The 17,277-nt window shown below is 42.7% G+C and overlaps 1 protein-coding gene across 1 annotated transcript in view; it reads right to left on the bottom strand.

Moving 5' to 3' along the window:
• phactr3b (phosphatase and actin regulator 3b) overlaps nt 1–15,274 on the bottom strand; it is a 60,243-nt gene extending 44,969 nt beyond the window's left edge. Inside the window, exon 1 of the mRNA XM_086291297.1 lies at nt 15,016–15,274. Within this exon, the coding sequence (XP_086147423.1) occupies nt 15,016–15,124 (109 nt within the window). The 5' untranslated portion in view covers nt 15,125–15,274. The remainder of the gene's footprint in view (nt 1–15,015) is intronic.
• Between the last annotated feature and the right edge of the window lie 2,003 nt (nt 15,275–17,277).

A 17,277-nucleotide genomic window follows, 5' to 3' on the forward strand; every position in this document is an offset into this window, starting at 1 on the left:
TCGTGGGCAGAGGATGTCAAAAGGATCAGCTGGATGCTCTGGTGTCTTCTCATGTGCAACATATTGCTTTTACGCGGCTCTGAAAGGAATTAGGTCAGCACATGAAACATTCATAAAAGATACATTATGTGTAAATGGCTGACAGCTTAACTCGAATCGCTTCCCCCAGCATGTCTGGCCCAGTCGCAGGGTACATCTCTGTCTCCGTTACACATATAGCAAACGGTAAGCTCACGTTAAGACACGAGATGCATAAACTATTACTACAAACATGCAGTAAAGCCAGGGTTGCTCCATTGCAGTGCAGATCAGAGGCAGAGAGATCACAGTAAGGCACAAAAGTGAAGCTCTGTTTGGTGTGAAAACATTAAGCTTACTGTGGGCAGCATGCAGAGCAATAAATACAAGCCACAAGCCATTCATCTCTCTGGGCACGGCTTCACCGCCACTCTGTTTTTAATTTTGCAGATACTGTCGAGGACTCAAACGCACCAGAGAAGCATGTTAAAGTCCCAGTGTACGGGAGAGATTTTGTTTTGTAGCTGGGGGGAGGGGAGACAGTAGCGTGTGTGTGCGTGCAGCGGGGAGGGGATGGTACATCCATACCAGTCGTGTTTGTGCTGCCGTTCAATCAAGTGTGTACTCGGAGACAAAGAGACAAAGACTATCAGCCTATTTATATTCATCTTTTCTATGAGAGGGGAAAAACCTGCCCTGAAAAAGAATTAGCACATCATCACATGTTATTGCTTTGATGTTAATTACATCCTTATGCCAGACAGCTCCCGCTTCATTCACCGAGATGGTCAAATTGCTCGGGAAGTTTCTCGGGTTTCAGTTTCAAAGTCAGAAGCCTTACCAGTCCACTGTGTCAGTTTGCTAAAGCTTTTTAACCTTAACCACTCTGATTAGGAAATTATGTTTCTGCCCTGAAGTTTAAAAACAGCAAATTGTGAGGACAAAACATAGAATTATCACCAGCTCTGCAGTCCTTCCTTTCCATTCGTTATCAAATAGGCCCTAAGTACTTTGTACGTGGTGATAGTACGGAGAGCATAATTCACATTTCTGAGAATTTAAGCTGATTACCTTTTACTGTTTAAGTCCACATTGCATATTTTGTAAAACACTATGCTCCAAAAACTGCACAAGAAATCCAAGTCCAGGCACTTTAGATAGGTTTGAAAAAGTAATCAGAGGATTTTATTTTGAAGACATTAACAATATACATTGATGTATTTTTTTCTAAACCTTCCCAAGTGCCTGAACTGATATTTTAAGCATAATATTTCAATTTCTCTATTGTTTTGCAATCATTTCAAACCATGAAATGATTGTGGTGTTTGAGGGGCTCCAGTAGCACTTCTTTTATTTACTCATATTGCTTATTTTATGTTTGTAATGCCTAATTTTGATATTTTGTAACTAATATAAACAAAAAAACTCAGTGTTTTGATTTTTGAATGCGATGCAGCGTATCAGCAATACATACAGCACATTACGGGAAGAACTGGTCCACTCACTTAACAGCACAGGGCCAGGTCTGGGGATAAAATTGAGGAGACAGCTGCTGGCTACCTTGAACCTTAAGCCTGAGCCCAAACAAAAGCTAAACATGTGAGCTATAAACAAAAATATATATAATGGTAAATAGTTATAGAGCCCAAAACTGCTCCTTGTACAGACTCTAAACGTGTTTATTTGTGCTCTTAAATTGTGTCTGTGAAGACTGACTCAAGTCGCCACACAAGGAACTGCAGATTTTGGAACTTCTCCCATTGGCTTAAATTTTCAGGCCGCAAGGTTGTTGCTCAAAACCAGAACCAGAGACCTTTTCTTATTTCTTATTTGTTTCCGTTGACAAACCCAAGTGCTTACATCACCCATTATGCAACGTACACATTTTATAGCCCCTAACAGTTTAACCCCGCTGTGTTATGCTAAAATGACTTGAAGTACTCGGGAATACTATACACCTCTTTTTAAAATTTGAACTTGTAGCCTTCAGACCCAACTGACTCTTCTAAAGCGCTTTATAAAGTGCTTTTCAAATATGCACGGGTACTCACCACTAGAGCAGGGCGATATGACCAAAAATATTTATCACGATATACATTTGAAAATTTGCGATAACGATATAACTGACGATATAATTGACACTAGACAAAATACTTTACAACTCCACAACTTTATTAGTGCAAAAAAACCATCAATGTATTTTCACTTAAACAAGCAGCTGTTTTTTATGTGCATTAAAGTTATATAAAAATGTAACAGTGCAAATGCAAATTCCTTGCTGACAGTTTAACCAAAAGGCATTTCCAGTGGAAACTGGCTGACATATCCTCAGCATAACCATGTATAATATCCACAAAACTTAAAAAGAGGTTATACACACACAATACGGTAATATTATGTTGAAGCACAGTACGTATCACTCCGCGAGGCGCCTGCCTACGATAGCCGTAATGCTCCGACAATCCATCAAGCGGTGCGGGTTTGTAGCTTAGCAAAGTCGTACTAAAACATTTGACAGATTTTCGAGCGCCGTGTACCACATAAAATCGTTTCAAGGTCAGTAAACAACCAGAATTCATACATAAGGCACACGGGATTATAAGGGGCACTCTCGATTTTCAGAAAAATCAAAGGATTGATTTTAAGTGTGCCGTATTTTCCAAACAACACGGTAATAACGACGGCCCGCTAGCATGCGCTACCAAAAATAGTGCTTTGTTGTGTATATGACGGACGAAAGCTAAACCAGTTCCACACCACTGAAGTTGCAGCATTTTTACAAACCAATTCTGGTTCACCCGTTTCATTCAACGATCCGCTTTAGCCCTTCTCATTCTCTGTCATGCTTTTTCTGCCATGTGCGTATGAAAACAAAGCTACCGTGCATGCGCATTTTACCCATATTCTATCGCGATATTTCATTTTCTTATCGTTGCCCAACATTATACCGATATTACCATGAACGGTATGATATGGCCCAGCCCTACTCACCAAGACCTTGATGTTTATTTATTCATATATATACACACACATATACACATACACATATATATATATATACACACATACATATACACATACACATATATATATATATATATACACACACATATACACATACATATCTATATATATATAGATATATATCTATATTTATTAGGGGTGCAACGATACTCGTATCGATATTGAACCGTTCGATACAGTGCTTTCGGTTCGGTACGCATATGTATCGAACAATACAAAATTTTTCATTTATTTTATCAACTTTTCTTCTGACAATGCTGTCTGTGTTGAGCACTCAGTGGATCTGCGTTCGACTACTCCGCCTAGGCTGCACTGTCGAGCGCAGATCCACTGAGCGCAGCGCAAGCTAGCGAGACAGAAGCTAAGCTCGTTGCAACATGGCAAACTGAACCTCCCCCACCCTCATTCAGATCTGGCCTTTGGAACTATTTTGGTCTTCATGTGACGTATGACCCTGAAGGTAAGCGCGTCATGGACTAAAGTAAAACAGTATGTCGGATGTGCCACGCAATGCTCAATTACATGGGTGGGAACTAGTGTGTTAGCGCAGTTAGCTCGTTAACGTGTTGACGCTGTCCAGCCCCATGCACGGGGCGATCCGCGGTAACTTGTTAACGGAGATTTGCCGCGTTATGGCGTTTACGTCATTTTAACGAGATTAACGCTGACAGCACTAGTGGGAACAAAATGAATATGACTGCACATTTACGCTGACATCATTCTAGTGCAAAGACAAGTGGAAGCAGACAAAAACAACAAGCATGCATGCTACAAACTTTACCCGAGTCATTTAGACAGTGTTAGCACATGATTCTCCTTATGGGGACCTGATATGTTTAATGTGCTGCTGAGAATATAGCCCAGAAGAAGCATATTTTAGAAAGAGCCATTTCTCTGTAATAAACTCTTTTCCAAAGATGAGTGATTTCTCGATCAGATAGATTTTTTTTATTATTTTGTTGTTTCAGCAACATTACATTTAAAAACTGTACTTTTGAGTTAAAATATATATTTATAATTTTAATAAATGACAAATTAAAAAGGCATGAACATTTTCTTTGTATCGAAAAAATATCGAGCCGTGACACCAAAGTATCGAACCAAACCGAACCGCCAAATTGATCACTTCCTTTATATTATTTTGGACTGGTGACTTCAGTTTTTTTAATGACCTAGCTACAGCATTCTGCATAACAGTGTTTTGTCCTCTCATGGCATTGGCCAACAGTGACGTCATGTTTTTCCCTGCTTGCTGCGTTGCTCCCCAGGGCCCTGTAGTCAGTGGAACCCAGCGATGTCTCTGCATAGTGCACAAGGGTATGAGAGATGAGTTGGCACAAAAAAAACAGGGAGGGGAAAAAAGCGAAGTGCTTTTGAATTAGCCACTGTACTACTGAGCCTTGGCCAACCAATAAAAAAGAATCAATGCTGCACCAAAGACTCAAGGGTAACATTCACTCTGAACAACCCATTACTGTCTCAGCAAAGCCACATTTCATTTATAGTCCTACATTACAGTCACATCACTTCTGGAATGCTCCGCATTAATCATGGCCAAGCTGTCCATGTTAAATCCTTCATCACTGCTTTCAAGATGTTCCTCTTTTGAAACAGACATGAGATCACAAAAAAAGAGCTTGAGAGGAATTGCATCAGCTCTGAAAATAGAGGGGTGTGAAGATGAGCAAAGTTTCATTTCCCGTGTGCAGTTGTAACCACCTCTAATTGAATTTCAAAAGATTTCGAAACTTATTCTAATATTGCCTTCACTGCGCTCATCCCTGCGGTCTTTGACATGAAGTGAATATTGAGTTGAAGTGCCCCTCACTTCAATACCAGTTCAGACTCCTCTTAAAACATGGAGAGTAATGCTGATTAATCCTAGGAAGGAGTCTGCCCGCTCTCACCGTATGCAGCATGACCTTGAACAAACCATGTGCTGTCCCTCTTTTTTGAGAGAGACCTGGTGACTGCAGTGCTGGACTTGCCGTGACAGTGACTGCTCACTGCACTTATGCAACATTAAGCCATCTGCCGAGTAGAGCCCTCTTGTGGCTGTGTTTCACCTTTCAACTGCTCTTGAACCCACTTAGAAGCATATTCAGGGCTCTGCCACTATGTAAGTTATTAACAAGTCTTTCAAAATGTCTCAAATCTCATATCTACTCCAGCTGCAGATAATGATAATGGATTGGATTTATATAGCGCTTTTCTAGGCACCCAAAGCGCTTTTTAGTGGTGGAAATGCATTTCTAAGCACATGTTAGGGAACCCCTTGGTTAATTATATAGTGAGTTTAGATTTTAAAAGAAGCAAATAAAACCCTGGAAGTATTTTTGCCTGTTAGCATGAAAATGAACCAAAGGAACTTTCTTCTGATAAAACGATGCAACAAATGATGACAGGACAGGACTGCCTTAAGGAGTCAGTAGCATCCGTGTAGTCTGTCCTAAAGTAGAACCTTTCAGGCTGAAAAATTAAGGTAACACTTAAAGCCTTTTTCCACTAGTACCTACTTGACACAGCTCGACTTGCCTCAACTGGATTTCACATGTTTTCCATTACAATTGAGTACCACCTAATGTGCGTGGGGTTGTTATAGCGTGATGGTATACCTGCTGCTGTGCATAAGGCTTTTTGTCAGAATTGGGGAATGCAGTGTGTTTTTTGTGTAGGGTGGAATGTCCACTCCGGGTCAGGGATAAGTTCCTGCACCAAGTGGAAGAGTTTAAGAATCTCGGGGTCTTGTTCACGAGTGACGGGAGAAGGGAGCGAGAGATCGACAGACGGATTGGTGCTCCGGCTGCAGTGATGTGGATGCTGTACCGGTCTGTTGCGGTGAAGAGACAGCTGAGTGTAAAAGTGAAGCTCTCAGTTTACCGGTCGATCTACGTCCCTACCCTCACCTATGGTCACGAGCTGTGGTAGTGACCAAAAGAACGAGATCGCGGATACAAGCGGCGGAAATGGGCTTCCTCTGAAGCTCTCTCTGGGTGAAAAGGGTGAGAAGTTCGGCCATCTGGGAGGGGCTCAGAGTAGAGCTGCTGCTCCTTCACATCGAAAGGAGCTAGTTGAGGTGGTTTGGGCATCTGACAAGGATGCCTCCCTGGTGTTCTGAGCATGTCCCACCAGAAGGGAGACCCAGGACACACAGGAGAGATTATATCTCTCAGCTGGCCTGGGAACGCATCGGTGTTCCCCCGGACAAGCTGGAGGAGGAGGCTGGGGTCTAGGCTTCTCTGCTAGGGCTGCTGTCCCGGGTACCCGACCCCGGATAAGCGGAAGAAAATGAATGGATGGATGGATTTCCCTCTTTACTGGGTTTAAAAAAAATGGCGGTTTAGATTTTTGTGAATGAGACACTCATGGAGTGATGCAACTGACTAGCCAATGCAGTCTGTTGATGTCACATTTTTGGATCGCCTCAGATCGCCTGAAACCCCAGCCAAATAGGCACTAAAAAGGTCTGGGTACCATGTACTACCACCTGTTGGAAAACCATAAACCTAATGTTGAGTTGAACTGAGAAGTTGAACTTCTCACAAAACAATCAAAATCAAGAAGCAGTCAAAATTCAGCACGGTAAAAAAATAATAGCAGATATTAGATGCTCTGAAAATGAGGTTTACGCCATGTAGACACAGGTCTACATGGCGTAAACCTGTATAGACATAGACTGGAAATACTGCTTTGCCAGCTAAGCCACCAGCTGTCTGTTTGCGTCCACTAATTCACTGAACTGGACCTTTCAATCATGTTTGTGGTGTTACCAGCATTTTATTTGCAACCTGTGGTTATTACTAATTAGATGGAAGGAAAGTACTGATTTCTGTTCAGCGCATCTTTCCAGCTAAGCTTACCGGCATTAGCTCTTAACTGAGCACGCCAACCTCTAAACCAAATGCAATCAGTACTAGTTTAAAGCAAAAGAAAAAAAGCCCAACATGGTGGTAGTCAATACATCAGCACTTTACAAACGTGTTATTAGGTGGTAGCTATGTCCATCTATTGATCTGCTAGCCTGTGCCACTTTTTCATATTCTTCCTTCCATATTTTGTGGTGAGTTGGAGATACAAATTTTGGTGACCACTAAGCCTAATATGCACTGAACATTGCACGTGAATTGTGATTTATAATAAATCCTTTTTTTAAAACAACTAGATGGTAACAATCACTGTGTGTGACAAAGTTTCATTCATATATTATATTAGAATCATATTAGTGAAATAACATAAGGTAAGATACTGAGAATCTAAGTATCCTTTAACTAGCTGATAGACCTAGGGTAAACAGTCTGCAGCTGCATGCTTCTCTGTATCTCATGTTAAAATCTAAGCCGCATACCCATGGGTAATTCACACAGACTGTGAGAGGGGAAATTTAAGTATGCAGTGAAGACAAGAAAACGTCTTCCAGGTTCACAACATGGATTTCAGAAACCCAAAAACTTTATGACAAGGCTCTTGCCAAATGCTGTTACAGCTGACATTTCCACAGACACACATGAGGACAATGGAAGTGACATTGCTTTATTGTTTTCTATTTCCAGCTATGCACACCTTTTATTCTGTCTCATCTCCAACTGCAGCTGCTGTGCAGTGACTCATGTGGAGACATTTAGCACTCGTTCCTCGCTGAGCTCAACATGCATGTAGGAGTGAGCTGCCAGGTGCCAGGCTTGCTATTCTGTCCTCTCAATCACAGCAGTGAATATGGAATGAGACAAACCGGCTTATGTAAAGGCTTCCTGATTAATAAAACATGAGGAATTCAAATAAAAAGAATCCTAATCTTCTCATCAGGCTGCCGCCATCGCCTCTGACTGAATGCGAGGACTAAACTGAGGCCCATCAGTAACCGAGGGTTGCGGCGGTGTGATGGTGGTGGGGTGCAGTGTACGAGAACAGCAGAGGAGTCCAGGGAGAAAGCCTTTGATGTCGGAGCAGCATGTCAGATTAGTACAACAGCAGTGACTCAAATAGGGAGATGAGGGGAGCAAGGGAAGAGGCTCCTGCAGGCTAAAGGCAACAGCAGGGAGGGACAGGGCAATGTTACAGTGTCAGCAAGCTTCACATCTTTAGTGCACAAGCAACAGTACATTTGGCATAAATGAATACTTCGTTTAACTTAAAGAATTTTCTGTCTTAATACAGTTAATAAGATACGTTCAATTCTAACATTTAATGATAATACTGTATCATATATATTATCATTATCAATGTTGACATTATGTGTGTGTACTTGCTTGCAGCTTGCTTCATAATATTACAAAAATAAACCCTGTTGAGCAAAAAGCTTCAGCTGTTAGACTGCAGGTAGTAAATCTGGTAAACTGTAAAACACTGCTGACAATTGATCACAGCATTGGAAAACTATATGAGAACACTCTGTATTATTTTATTTATTGTTTTTCAGCCTGCATTTTGAACAATGCTACCTGCTTTAAGCTAGGCAGCTAGCAAACCTTTTCTTATCTATACACATTGCAAGTTTTGTCTCACTAAACTATTTTAGTTTTGTATTTCAAGGTTCAAGGTTCTTTATTTGTCACATGCATAGTTATACAAGTATAACACACAGTGAAATGTGGCCTGACACGCTCCTCGACATGTGCAAAAATTGGGGGGGGGGGGGGGGGGGGGGGGGGTGTAGATGAAGAACATTATATATATATATATATACACACATACATATAGTATATACACTGGGTGAATGTGCAGTAGTAGCAGCAAGCAGGTGAATTCTGTACATTAATATGAATAGCCTATTGTATGTAAGTCTGCATTATTTTATTTTAATTTACTGACTACCTTTTGAAATATGCAACATTTCGTGAGCTAGTCGGTTAGCAAGATTAGTTAAAAGCAATATAAACTGTAAAATGAAAATGTAGAGCTAAAGGGAAATTGAGAATTGCTAAAACTTTTAATGCATCCCCAAATGCAGTCGCAAAAACCATCAAGCGCTACGATGAAACTGGCTCACATGAGGACCGCACCAGGAAAGCAAGACCAAGAGCCACCTCTGCTGCTGAGGATACATTCATCCGAGTCATCACGTGGCACGAATGAGAACCCACACACACAGTGTTGCACGTTGCTATGCGTTTTCTTGTGTATACGTTTAGGCACTTTCTGTCTGAGCAGCTTACCAGCTGCCACACCGCTCTCCCCTCCTGTCTGGCAACATCCTTTAAAGAGGAGTCATGATTCGATGATGGAGGTCAGGTGTGCAAGTCAGCCTCCCCCCTAACACCACACTGGGACCTCACTCCACACGTCCTCTGCAGCCGAGCCACAAACCACACCCCTCCACACACCAGCCTCAGGAACTGCATCTCAGATTAGAGCACAGATAAATGCCACACAGAGTTCCAGTAGCAGACACATCCCTACATCAACTGTTCAGAGGAGACTGTGAATCAGGCCTTTATAGTCAAATAGCTGCTAAGAAACCACTACTAAGAAAAAAACACAAGCAGAAGAGATTTGTTTGGGTCAAGAAACAAAGAGTGGACACCACCAGTGGAAATCTGTGCTTTGGTCTGATGAGTCCAAATTTGAGATCTTTGGTTCCACCTGCCGTGTCTTTGTGCGACGCAGAAAAGGTGAACGGATGGTCTCCACATGCATGGATCCCACCGTGAAGCATGGTGGAGGAGGTGTGATGGTGTGGGGTGCTTTGCTGGTGACACTGTTGGGGATTTATTCAAAACTGAAGGCACACTGAACCAGCATGGCTACCACAGCATCCTGCATTTAGTTAGACCATCATTAATTTTTTCAACAGGACAACGACCCCAAACACACCTCCAGGCTGTGTAAGGGCTATCTGACCAAGAAGAAGAGTGATGGAGTGCTGCACCAGATGGCCTGGCCTCCACAGTCACCTGACCTTAACCCAATCGAGATTGTTTGGGATGAGATGGAGCGCAGAGTGAAGGCAAAAGAACCAACAAGTGCTGACCATCTCTGGGAACTCCTTCAAGACTGTTGGAAAACCATTTCAGATGACGACCTCATGAAGTTCATCGAGAGAATGCCGAGAGTGTCCAAAGCAGGAATCAAAGCTAAGGGTGGCTGTTTTACTACATAATTCCATATGTGTTCATTCATAGTTTTGATGCCTTCAGTGAGAATCTACAATATGGAATAAAGAAAAAACATTAAATGAGAAGGTATGTCCAAACTTTTGACTCTTAGTGTAAATGCCAAAATGTGAATTTCAAATCAAATCAAATCAAATCACTTTTATTGTCACATCACATGTGTAGGCACACTGGCACAGCACATGCGAGTGAAATTCTTGTGTGCGAGCCCCACAAGCAACAGAGATGTGCAAACACAACAACACAAACGAGCAAAATACAAGAATGGCCAACCTGAAACTAATAAATATATGTACAATATATAATAGTGTATGCATTTCTGGATGTGTATACTAAATATTTTCCTACGTGTGTGTGTGTGTGTGTGTGTGTGTGTGTGTGTGTGTGTGTGTGTGTGTGTGTGTGTGTGTACACATTTTTACAAATTAAATAGTAAAAAAAAATAAATAAATAAAAAAAAAAAAATAATAATAATAATAATAATAATAATAATAAAATATATAAAATATACAGAGTTGAATATGTGCAAAACAAGTGGCATTTATATACAGTGTGGAGTGCATAATGTTGAAGTTCCAGTAGTGAAGCTGAGGTGTCTATGACGTGTTCAGCAGTCTGATGGCCTGATGGAAAAAGCTGTCTCTCAGTCTGCTGGTACGGGACCGGATGCTGCAGAACCTCCTTCCTGATGGAAGCAGTCTGAACAGTTTATGGCTGGGGTGACTGGAGTCCTTGATGATCCTCCCCGCTTTCCTCAGGCAGCGCTTCCTGTAGATGTCTTGGAGGGAGGGAAGCTCACCTCCAATTATCCGTTCAAAGCACCGCACTACTCGCTGGAGAGCTTTGCAGTTGTAGGCGGTGCTGTTGCCATACCAGGTGGTGATGCATCCAGTGAGGATGCTCTCAATGGCACAGTGATAGAAGGTCCTGAGGATGCGGGGGCTCATGCCGAATCTTTTCAGTCTCCTGAGAAAGAAGAGGCGCTGTTGCGCCTTCTTCACTGTTTTGTTTGTGTGTACTGACCACGTAAGATCCTCAGCCAGATGTACTCCAAGGAACCGGAAGCTGCTCACTCTCTCCACAGCAGCGCCGTTGATGGTGATGGGGGTGTGTACTTCTCTGCACCTCCGGAAGTCCACTATCAACTCCTTTGTCTTTGCGACGTTGAGGGTGAGATGGTTGTCTTGACACCAGTGGGTCAGGGCGCTGACCTCCTCCCTGTAAGCCGTCTCATCACCATTGGTGATAAGACCCACCACTGTAGTGTCGTCCGCAAACTTCACAATGATGTTGGAGCTGTTAGTGGCTGTGCAGTCGTAGGTGTAGAGTGAGTACAGGAGAGGGCTCAGTACACACCCCTGTGGAGCACCAGTGTTCAGTGTGATGGGGGATGAGGTGATGCTGCCCAGTCTGACCACCTGGCGTCTGTCAGACAGGAAGCTAAGGATCCAGCTGCAGAGGGAGCTGCTCAGTCCTAGATCCTGCAGTTTCCTGTCCAGCTTCGAGGGAACGATGGTATTGAATGCTGAGCTGTAATCTACAAACAGCATCCTCACATACGTGTCTCTCTTCTCCAGGTGTGACAGGGCAGTGTGTAGTGTCAGGGCTATGGCATCATCAGTGGACCTGTTGTGGCGGTATGCGAACTGTAGAGGGTCCAGTGAGTCGGGTAGTGCAGAGCAGATGAAGTCCCTGACCAGCTTCTCGAAGCATTTGCTTACGATGGGGGTCAGGGCTACAGGTCGCCAGTCGTTCAATGAGGAGATGGTGGAGGATTTGGGTACAGGGACGATGGTGGCCATTTTGAAGCAGGCTGGGACTACAGACAGAGAGAGGGAAAGGTTGAAGATGTGCGTGAACACTCCAGTCTCATGGTGTTCGCTGTGTCGAATCTAGCGTAGAATACGTTTAGATCCTCACACAGAGAGGCCGTGGTCTGCAGTGTGCTGGTTTTCCCTCTAAAGTCTGTGATCGTGTTTAGTCCCTGCCACATACTCCGAGGGTTGTCAAACTGTTGCTCCACCCTGTCCCTGTACACCCTGAATTTGAATCCACCTTTGGGCTACAATGTTTTTGGCGGCACATATTGTTCTGCACCATCTCTAGCAGAGACAATGATGTAACCTCTATGGGCTGATCAAGGCGGCTGCTTATCACCACTTAACGAAGTCCATAGGGAGAGATTTTAATACATGGCATGCTGTTCTGTTCTCAGCCTGCTGACTAGTTGGTAAAGCAAAGACCTGTCTGACAACCTTTAAACTTCAGGGTAACAAGTATTTGGGTTAAATCAGTCTTCAGTGCTTAGCAGATGCTAAAAGCACTGAGTGAGGACTAAGCACAAATGGCAAGTGATTTTCCATTTCTGGTTACAACCTTGTAATTCAGAGGAAATGTTTACATTGTAAGAAGTCATTTGTATTAAGTCCGGTCGATTGTGCAGCTGATTCAGTTTGACATTGCCCAGCTGGGTGCTGTGATAATACCACCATCAGTGATCTGTCACTCCCCTTTCCCTCCCCTCTAATGGATAGGATTCTTCAAGTAGAAAGATCAAAGCCGCAGTAGGGGGCTCGGAAAGGGTTAGCACCGATCTGAGGGGATGGAGAAGTGGGGGAGGAACAGGACAGGCAGGTTTGCACTTGCTGCATTGCCTGAGCTCTGTCTGTCTAATGCTGCACTGGAAATGTCCAGCTTTTGGGGAGAAATCTGCCACAGTGCTTCAGAGATGAGATGAAATGAGATCTGAGCCTATTTGACATTTAGATAAAAATGGTAATAAGCGGCATATGACAGGACAACCCTGCCAGTGATGCCTTAGAGTTTCACATATACACCAACGCTGTTACGTAACTATAACAACCACAACAACGTGACAAGCAGTAGAAACCGAAGGCATGAACACAACGGTATTCGCCGCCAGCGAGAGAACTTGAACATCCTCTTCTGCAGCATTGCTGTGGCTCTCCTTCTCTAAAGACAGCCAGCTGAAGGAGTCCAATGTTCAAACAGACTGTAACATCACACACTGGTGAAAATGAAAGTGTGGCATGCATGCCACAAGATGAATGAATCCTGTCATGTGCATTATACTGCAACCCCCACACTTGTGATTCAGTAACTGAGCCTCTTATTTGTAGAGATACAGCAGCATCAATGTCTGCACTCATCACTTTGGCTGTGAAACCATGGACCGTATATAAAAGATGGGTGTATGTAGGCACGCATTGCTTTTGGAATTTGTATTTCCAAGTCCCAACATTGCCATTTTGAATGATGCCATGCAATATTTCTGGATTTTTGGAGCCACTGAGCAACAGCCTCTGGAATGAAGCCAACGCAGAACATACAAAGACAGCATTTCATCTAATGGCAACTTGATGCTGACTCCAAAAGCAAGTCAAACCCCAAGGACTCCCTCATTGAAATGCCCAACTTCACAGCATTAAAAGCCATGTTCATGGCCTGGTGCAGGAAAAAAATGGTTTAAACCTCTATGCATAATCACTGTGGAGTGGTGGAGGGGTTAGGGGCAAGGTACCACCATAAATATGGCCAAGAGTTCATTTCAGTAACCAGCTAGCTGCCCATGTTAGCAAACAATCAAAATGGCCACACCCTTAACTTTAAGCATTAACAGTATCGAGATGGATGACTCTTTTTTTTTTAAAGAAAAATCACCCTCCACACAGCTGTTACAAAGGGGAAATATTCATAACGGCCAAAAGCTTTTAAGTGTGAGGCTGTAAACATGTAAAGTTGTACATTTTATCATCTGAGGATTGACTCATTCCAGAAGCCAGCCTCTAGTGGCCATTAGAGGAAGTGTAGTGTTTGGCACTTCCGTGTTGGCTTCAGTTTTCGGACCTTGAGGTTGCCGTTTACCTGAAACCAGTTGAATGTACTGCTGGCAAACAAACAGCATTGTGCTTCCAGCCTGCAAATAATCATCCAACACACTTTCACATGAGTCTGTCGCTCAGTACCTTTGAAAGCAGAACATTTTTATGACTCCTGCTTCACATCTACACAGCAACAGTGAACGCCTTCCCACAGACTCCCGGTGGAACTGCGAATCCCACCTCACGAATAAGCACAACTCACGGCCTAAGTGGCATTTCGCTTTGAATTGCTGGCTGCTGTACATCACCAGTGTGGAGCAGACAGACAAACACCATGTCGTCTCACAGTTGGAGAGCCAAGCGCTGCCTTCTGCCATTTAGATCACCATGGAAACAGCCAAATACACAACCAGCACTCTCGTCAGCTTCGGCTCAACACACTGCAGTCCATGTGTGATAGCAACTTGTGTGCCCCCATGCTGCAAGCACACACCTCGTTCACAAATGCAGAAATAAGAGAGCGAGAATAGTGAGGGGGAGGAGAGAGAGAACACCCAGTTCTACATCATGACATCGTGTTTATTCAAAGATGTCACAGCCTGATGATGTGAAGGAGATTTGGGCAATGAGGAGCTGATGTTACAAGTCTGGATGCCATTATTGGGATAAAATCAGTGCAATGCTTAAAAAGGGGGACTCTACATATGACCTGCATGACACTAGTGGGGGAAAAAACCCATCATAGCCTGATTCATTACGGTGTGGTTGATATTTTAAAGGCAGCCACACAGAAGGCCTACTTCTCACAGCCAGAGCGAGCACTGGGTAGTAAATGACGCACGTTTACAACACAAGCACACAAATGAAGTGGGACCACCACGGGTGCAGTCTGCGTGACTGGATGCGGGCGAGCCCGGACTCCGTGATGTCACGCCTACCCAGTCGACCGCGTGAAGCAGCAGTAAATGAGACAGCTGACACATGTCCAACAAGCAGTCGGATTACCGCCCCCCTCCTCTTACCTGCTCTGTGCGCTTCACCCAGGCGGACCTCGGTGATGCTGCTCGGGTCACTCTGAGATCTCCCCCGCTGCAACACACAGTCCTCCTCCAGCCCATCCGATGATGCCATGGTGAAAACAAGACGGCGACACGAGACTGAAAGGGGCGATCTCCGTCAGCCAAGGTCACCGGCATCAAGAGGTGGTGCGGATTAAATGTGGTCGGAGTGCTGCAGCTGCAGCTCCTGGTCCCCGAAAAGCAGCAGCGCTGGGGAAATCCATTACGCCCGCAGCATCATGGCGCCTTCAGGTGTTGCTCGCAAAATCAGCAACGTTAACAGGTAGTAAGTGAATTTGAGTGGTAAATAAAACTAGGAAAGCGCAATGTTGATTCAAATTCATATAATAAAGAACTCCATTTAAATCTGTCCTCTGTTGCAGTCCCGGTTTGTGCAATTTGGTAAGAAAGGCTTGTGCCTTTTAGTGTTTTTTCTTTGCCCTTTAATGTCTTAAATATCAGGCCACATTTGAAAGCAATAGATCCTACAGCCTCTGAAGGCAGCATCAGAGTCATGGCCTGCTTGGTATTAGCTGAAAATGGGCAGCCTCTTAATGGAATCTTCGTCTGAATCCATGCTTTGGTTTCAGCCTTCTGTCCAGTTCATGCAAACCATGTCAATGTTGGTTAAATTCATAGTTTGTGCTGCTCGATCCCTCTGAAGTCTGCTGCGCTGTTCTCTCCTTAATACTTCAGATCAACGCTTGAATCACTTTAAGCACCAAATACATCTGAATATAAGGAGGAGAGGCAGTGCATAGCAGTCAGAATTTGACATCAGTGCCAGAGACATCGTTTTCAGTTCACTGCCATGGCCAAAGTCATTAACACAGACGTAACACTATTACATGTGAGATACTTCAGCTTTGGGTTTGAAATGGCAGTTATCACTGGTGATTATGTATTAAAAAGGTTGGTCTTATGAGTATAACATGTTATCAACACATTTCCATCAACAAAGCAGAAAGTAAAAAAAACAAAAAACAAAAACATAACAACATGCAGGTATAATGTAAAGTACATTTGGGAAAATGTTTCTCCCAAATGACGCACTGAAAACTGTAGTTTATAGACTTGACTCAGTCATGGTTCCTGCAGTGAACAAATCTTTTTTTTTTTTTCAACAAAAACAGTCAACCTTAAACAATCAGTCACTTTAAAGTCAAAGTCAACAGCAACATAAAAAAAAAAAAATCAGTTTCAACTCAAGATTGCAACAGTGCACAAAGTCTTCACATTTAGCAAGAACCTTTTTGTTTTTTACAAATCGTTTTTGAAAAGATTAAATATCAGGTTAACTGCACACACATAGAAAATTGTTCTTTTGGTACAGCTTTTGAAGAGTTGTGGATACATGTCGCTGACTCAACACAGATGATGCACATTTCCTGATAGTCATCTCTGCGTCTCTGGCCTGCTGCTCGATTTCTGTATATACGATATTTAATTAATGATGACAGTTTTATGGAATTTCTAAACTAAAATTTAACTAATAATTTAATTTTAATTTAAAACCACAAACAGACAACAAATTTTAATAAAAAGCTGATAGTTGGATTTATTGAGTTGATGAAAGGTACAAAGACACTGCACACTGTAAAATGTAAATAAAAACAATGCAATAATTTGCAAATCTTAAAAACTCATATTTTATTCACAATACAAAGTATGTCAAGTGTTTAAATAATTTTTGTTAAAGACTATTTGGAATTTGATGGCAGTCTCAAATCCCTCTAGAGAGGGTAACACTGTGTAGTCTCTCATTTATCTAATTTTCTTTAACAACAGTCTGTAAAGGTCTGGAAACTGTTTGCGAATGTATACTAAAACCTACTATCTTGTGACTGCTTACCAAATTTAGAAATGAAAACAGTAAACCAACTGTAAATACTTTAAACTGTCCATGAGTGTCCCTAACGCCATCCCTGTAAATGCCATAATATGACCAGAATGACTGGTAAAGGAAAATCATTATTCTGCTCTGACTGTTTCAAGCACAGCTAAGAAGACTGATAACTCCTCGACAAATAAGAGACGTATTGTTTCCTCCTTATTAAGACGTTCCCTTCAAAATGCCGTCAGAGTAAAACTCAAATCAATAAACATGTTGTTCTCAGACACTCATTTACATATTTTGCCATATGCCAATGATAACACACTACAACATTAACAATGTAAAGGAAGACCTGCTATATAAACGCTGCACAAATATGCAGTGAACCAGTC

The sequence above is a fragment of the Aulonocara sp. 'chitande type north' Nkhata Bay genome, linkage group LG5, assembly GCF_057382095.1.
Source record: "Aulonocara sp. 'chitande type north' Nkhata Bay isolate Kocher_YH1m ecotype deep benthic linkage group LG5, A_spYH_male_GT1.1, whole genome shotgun sequence".
Lineage (NCBI taxonomy): Eukaryota > Metazoa > Chordata > Actinopteri > Cichliformes > Cichlidae > Aulonocara > Aulonocara sp. 'chitande type north' Nkhata Bay.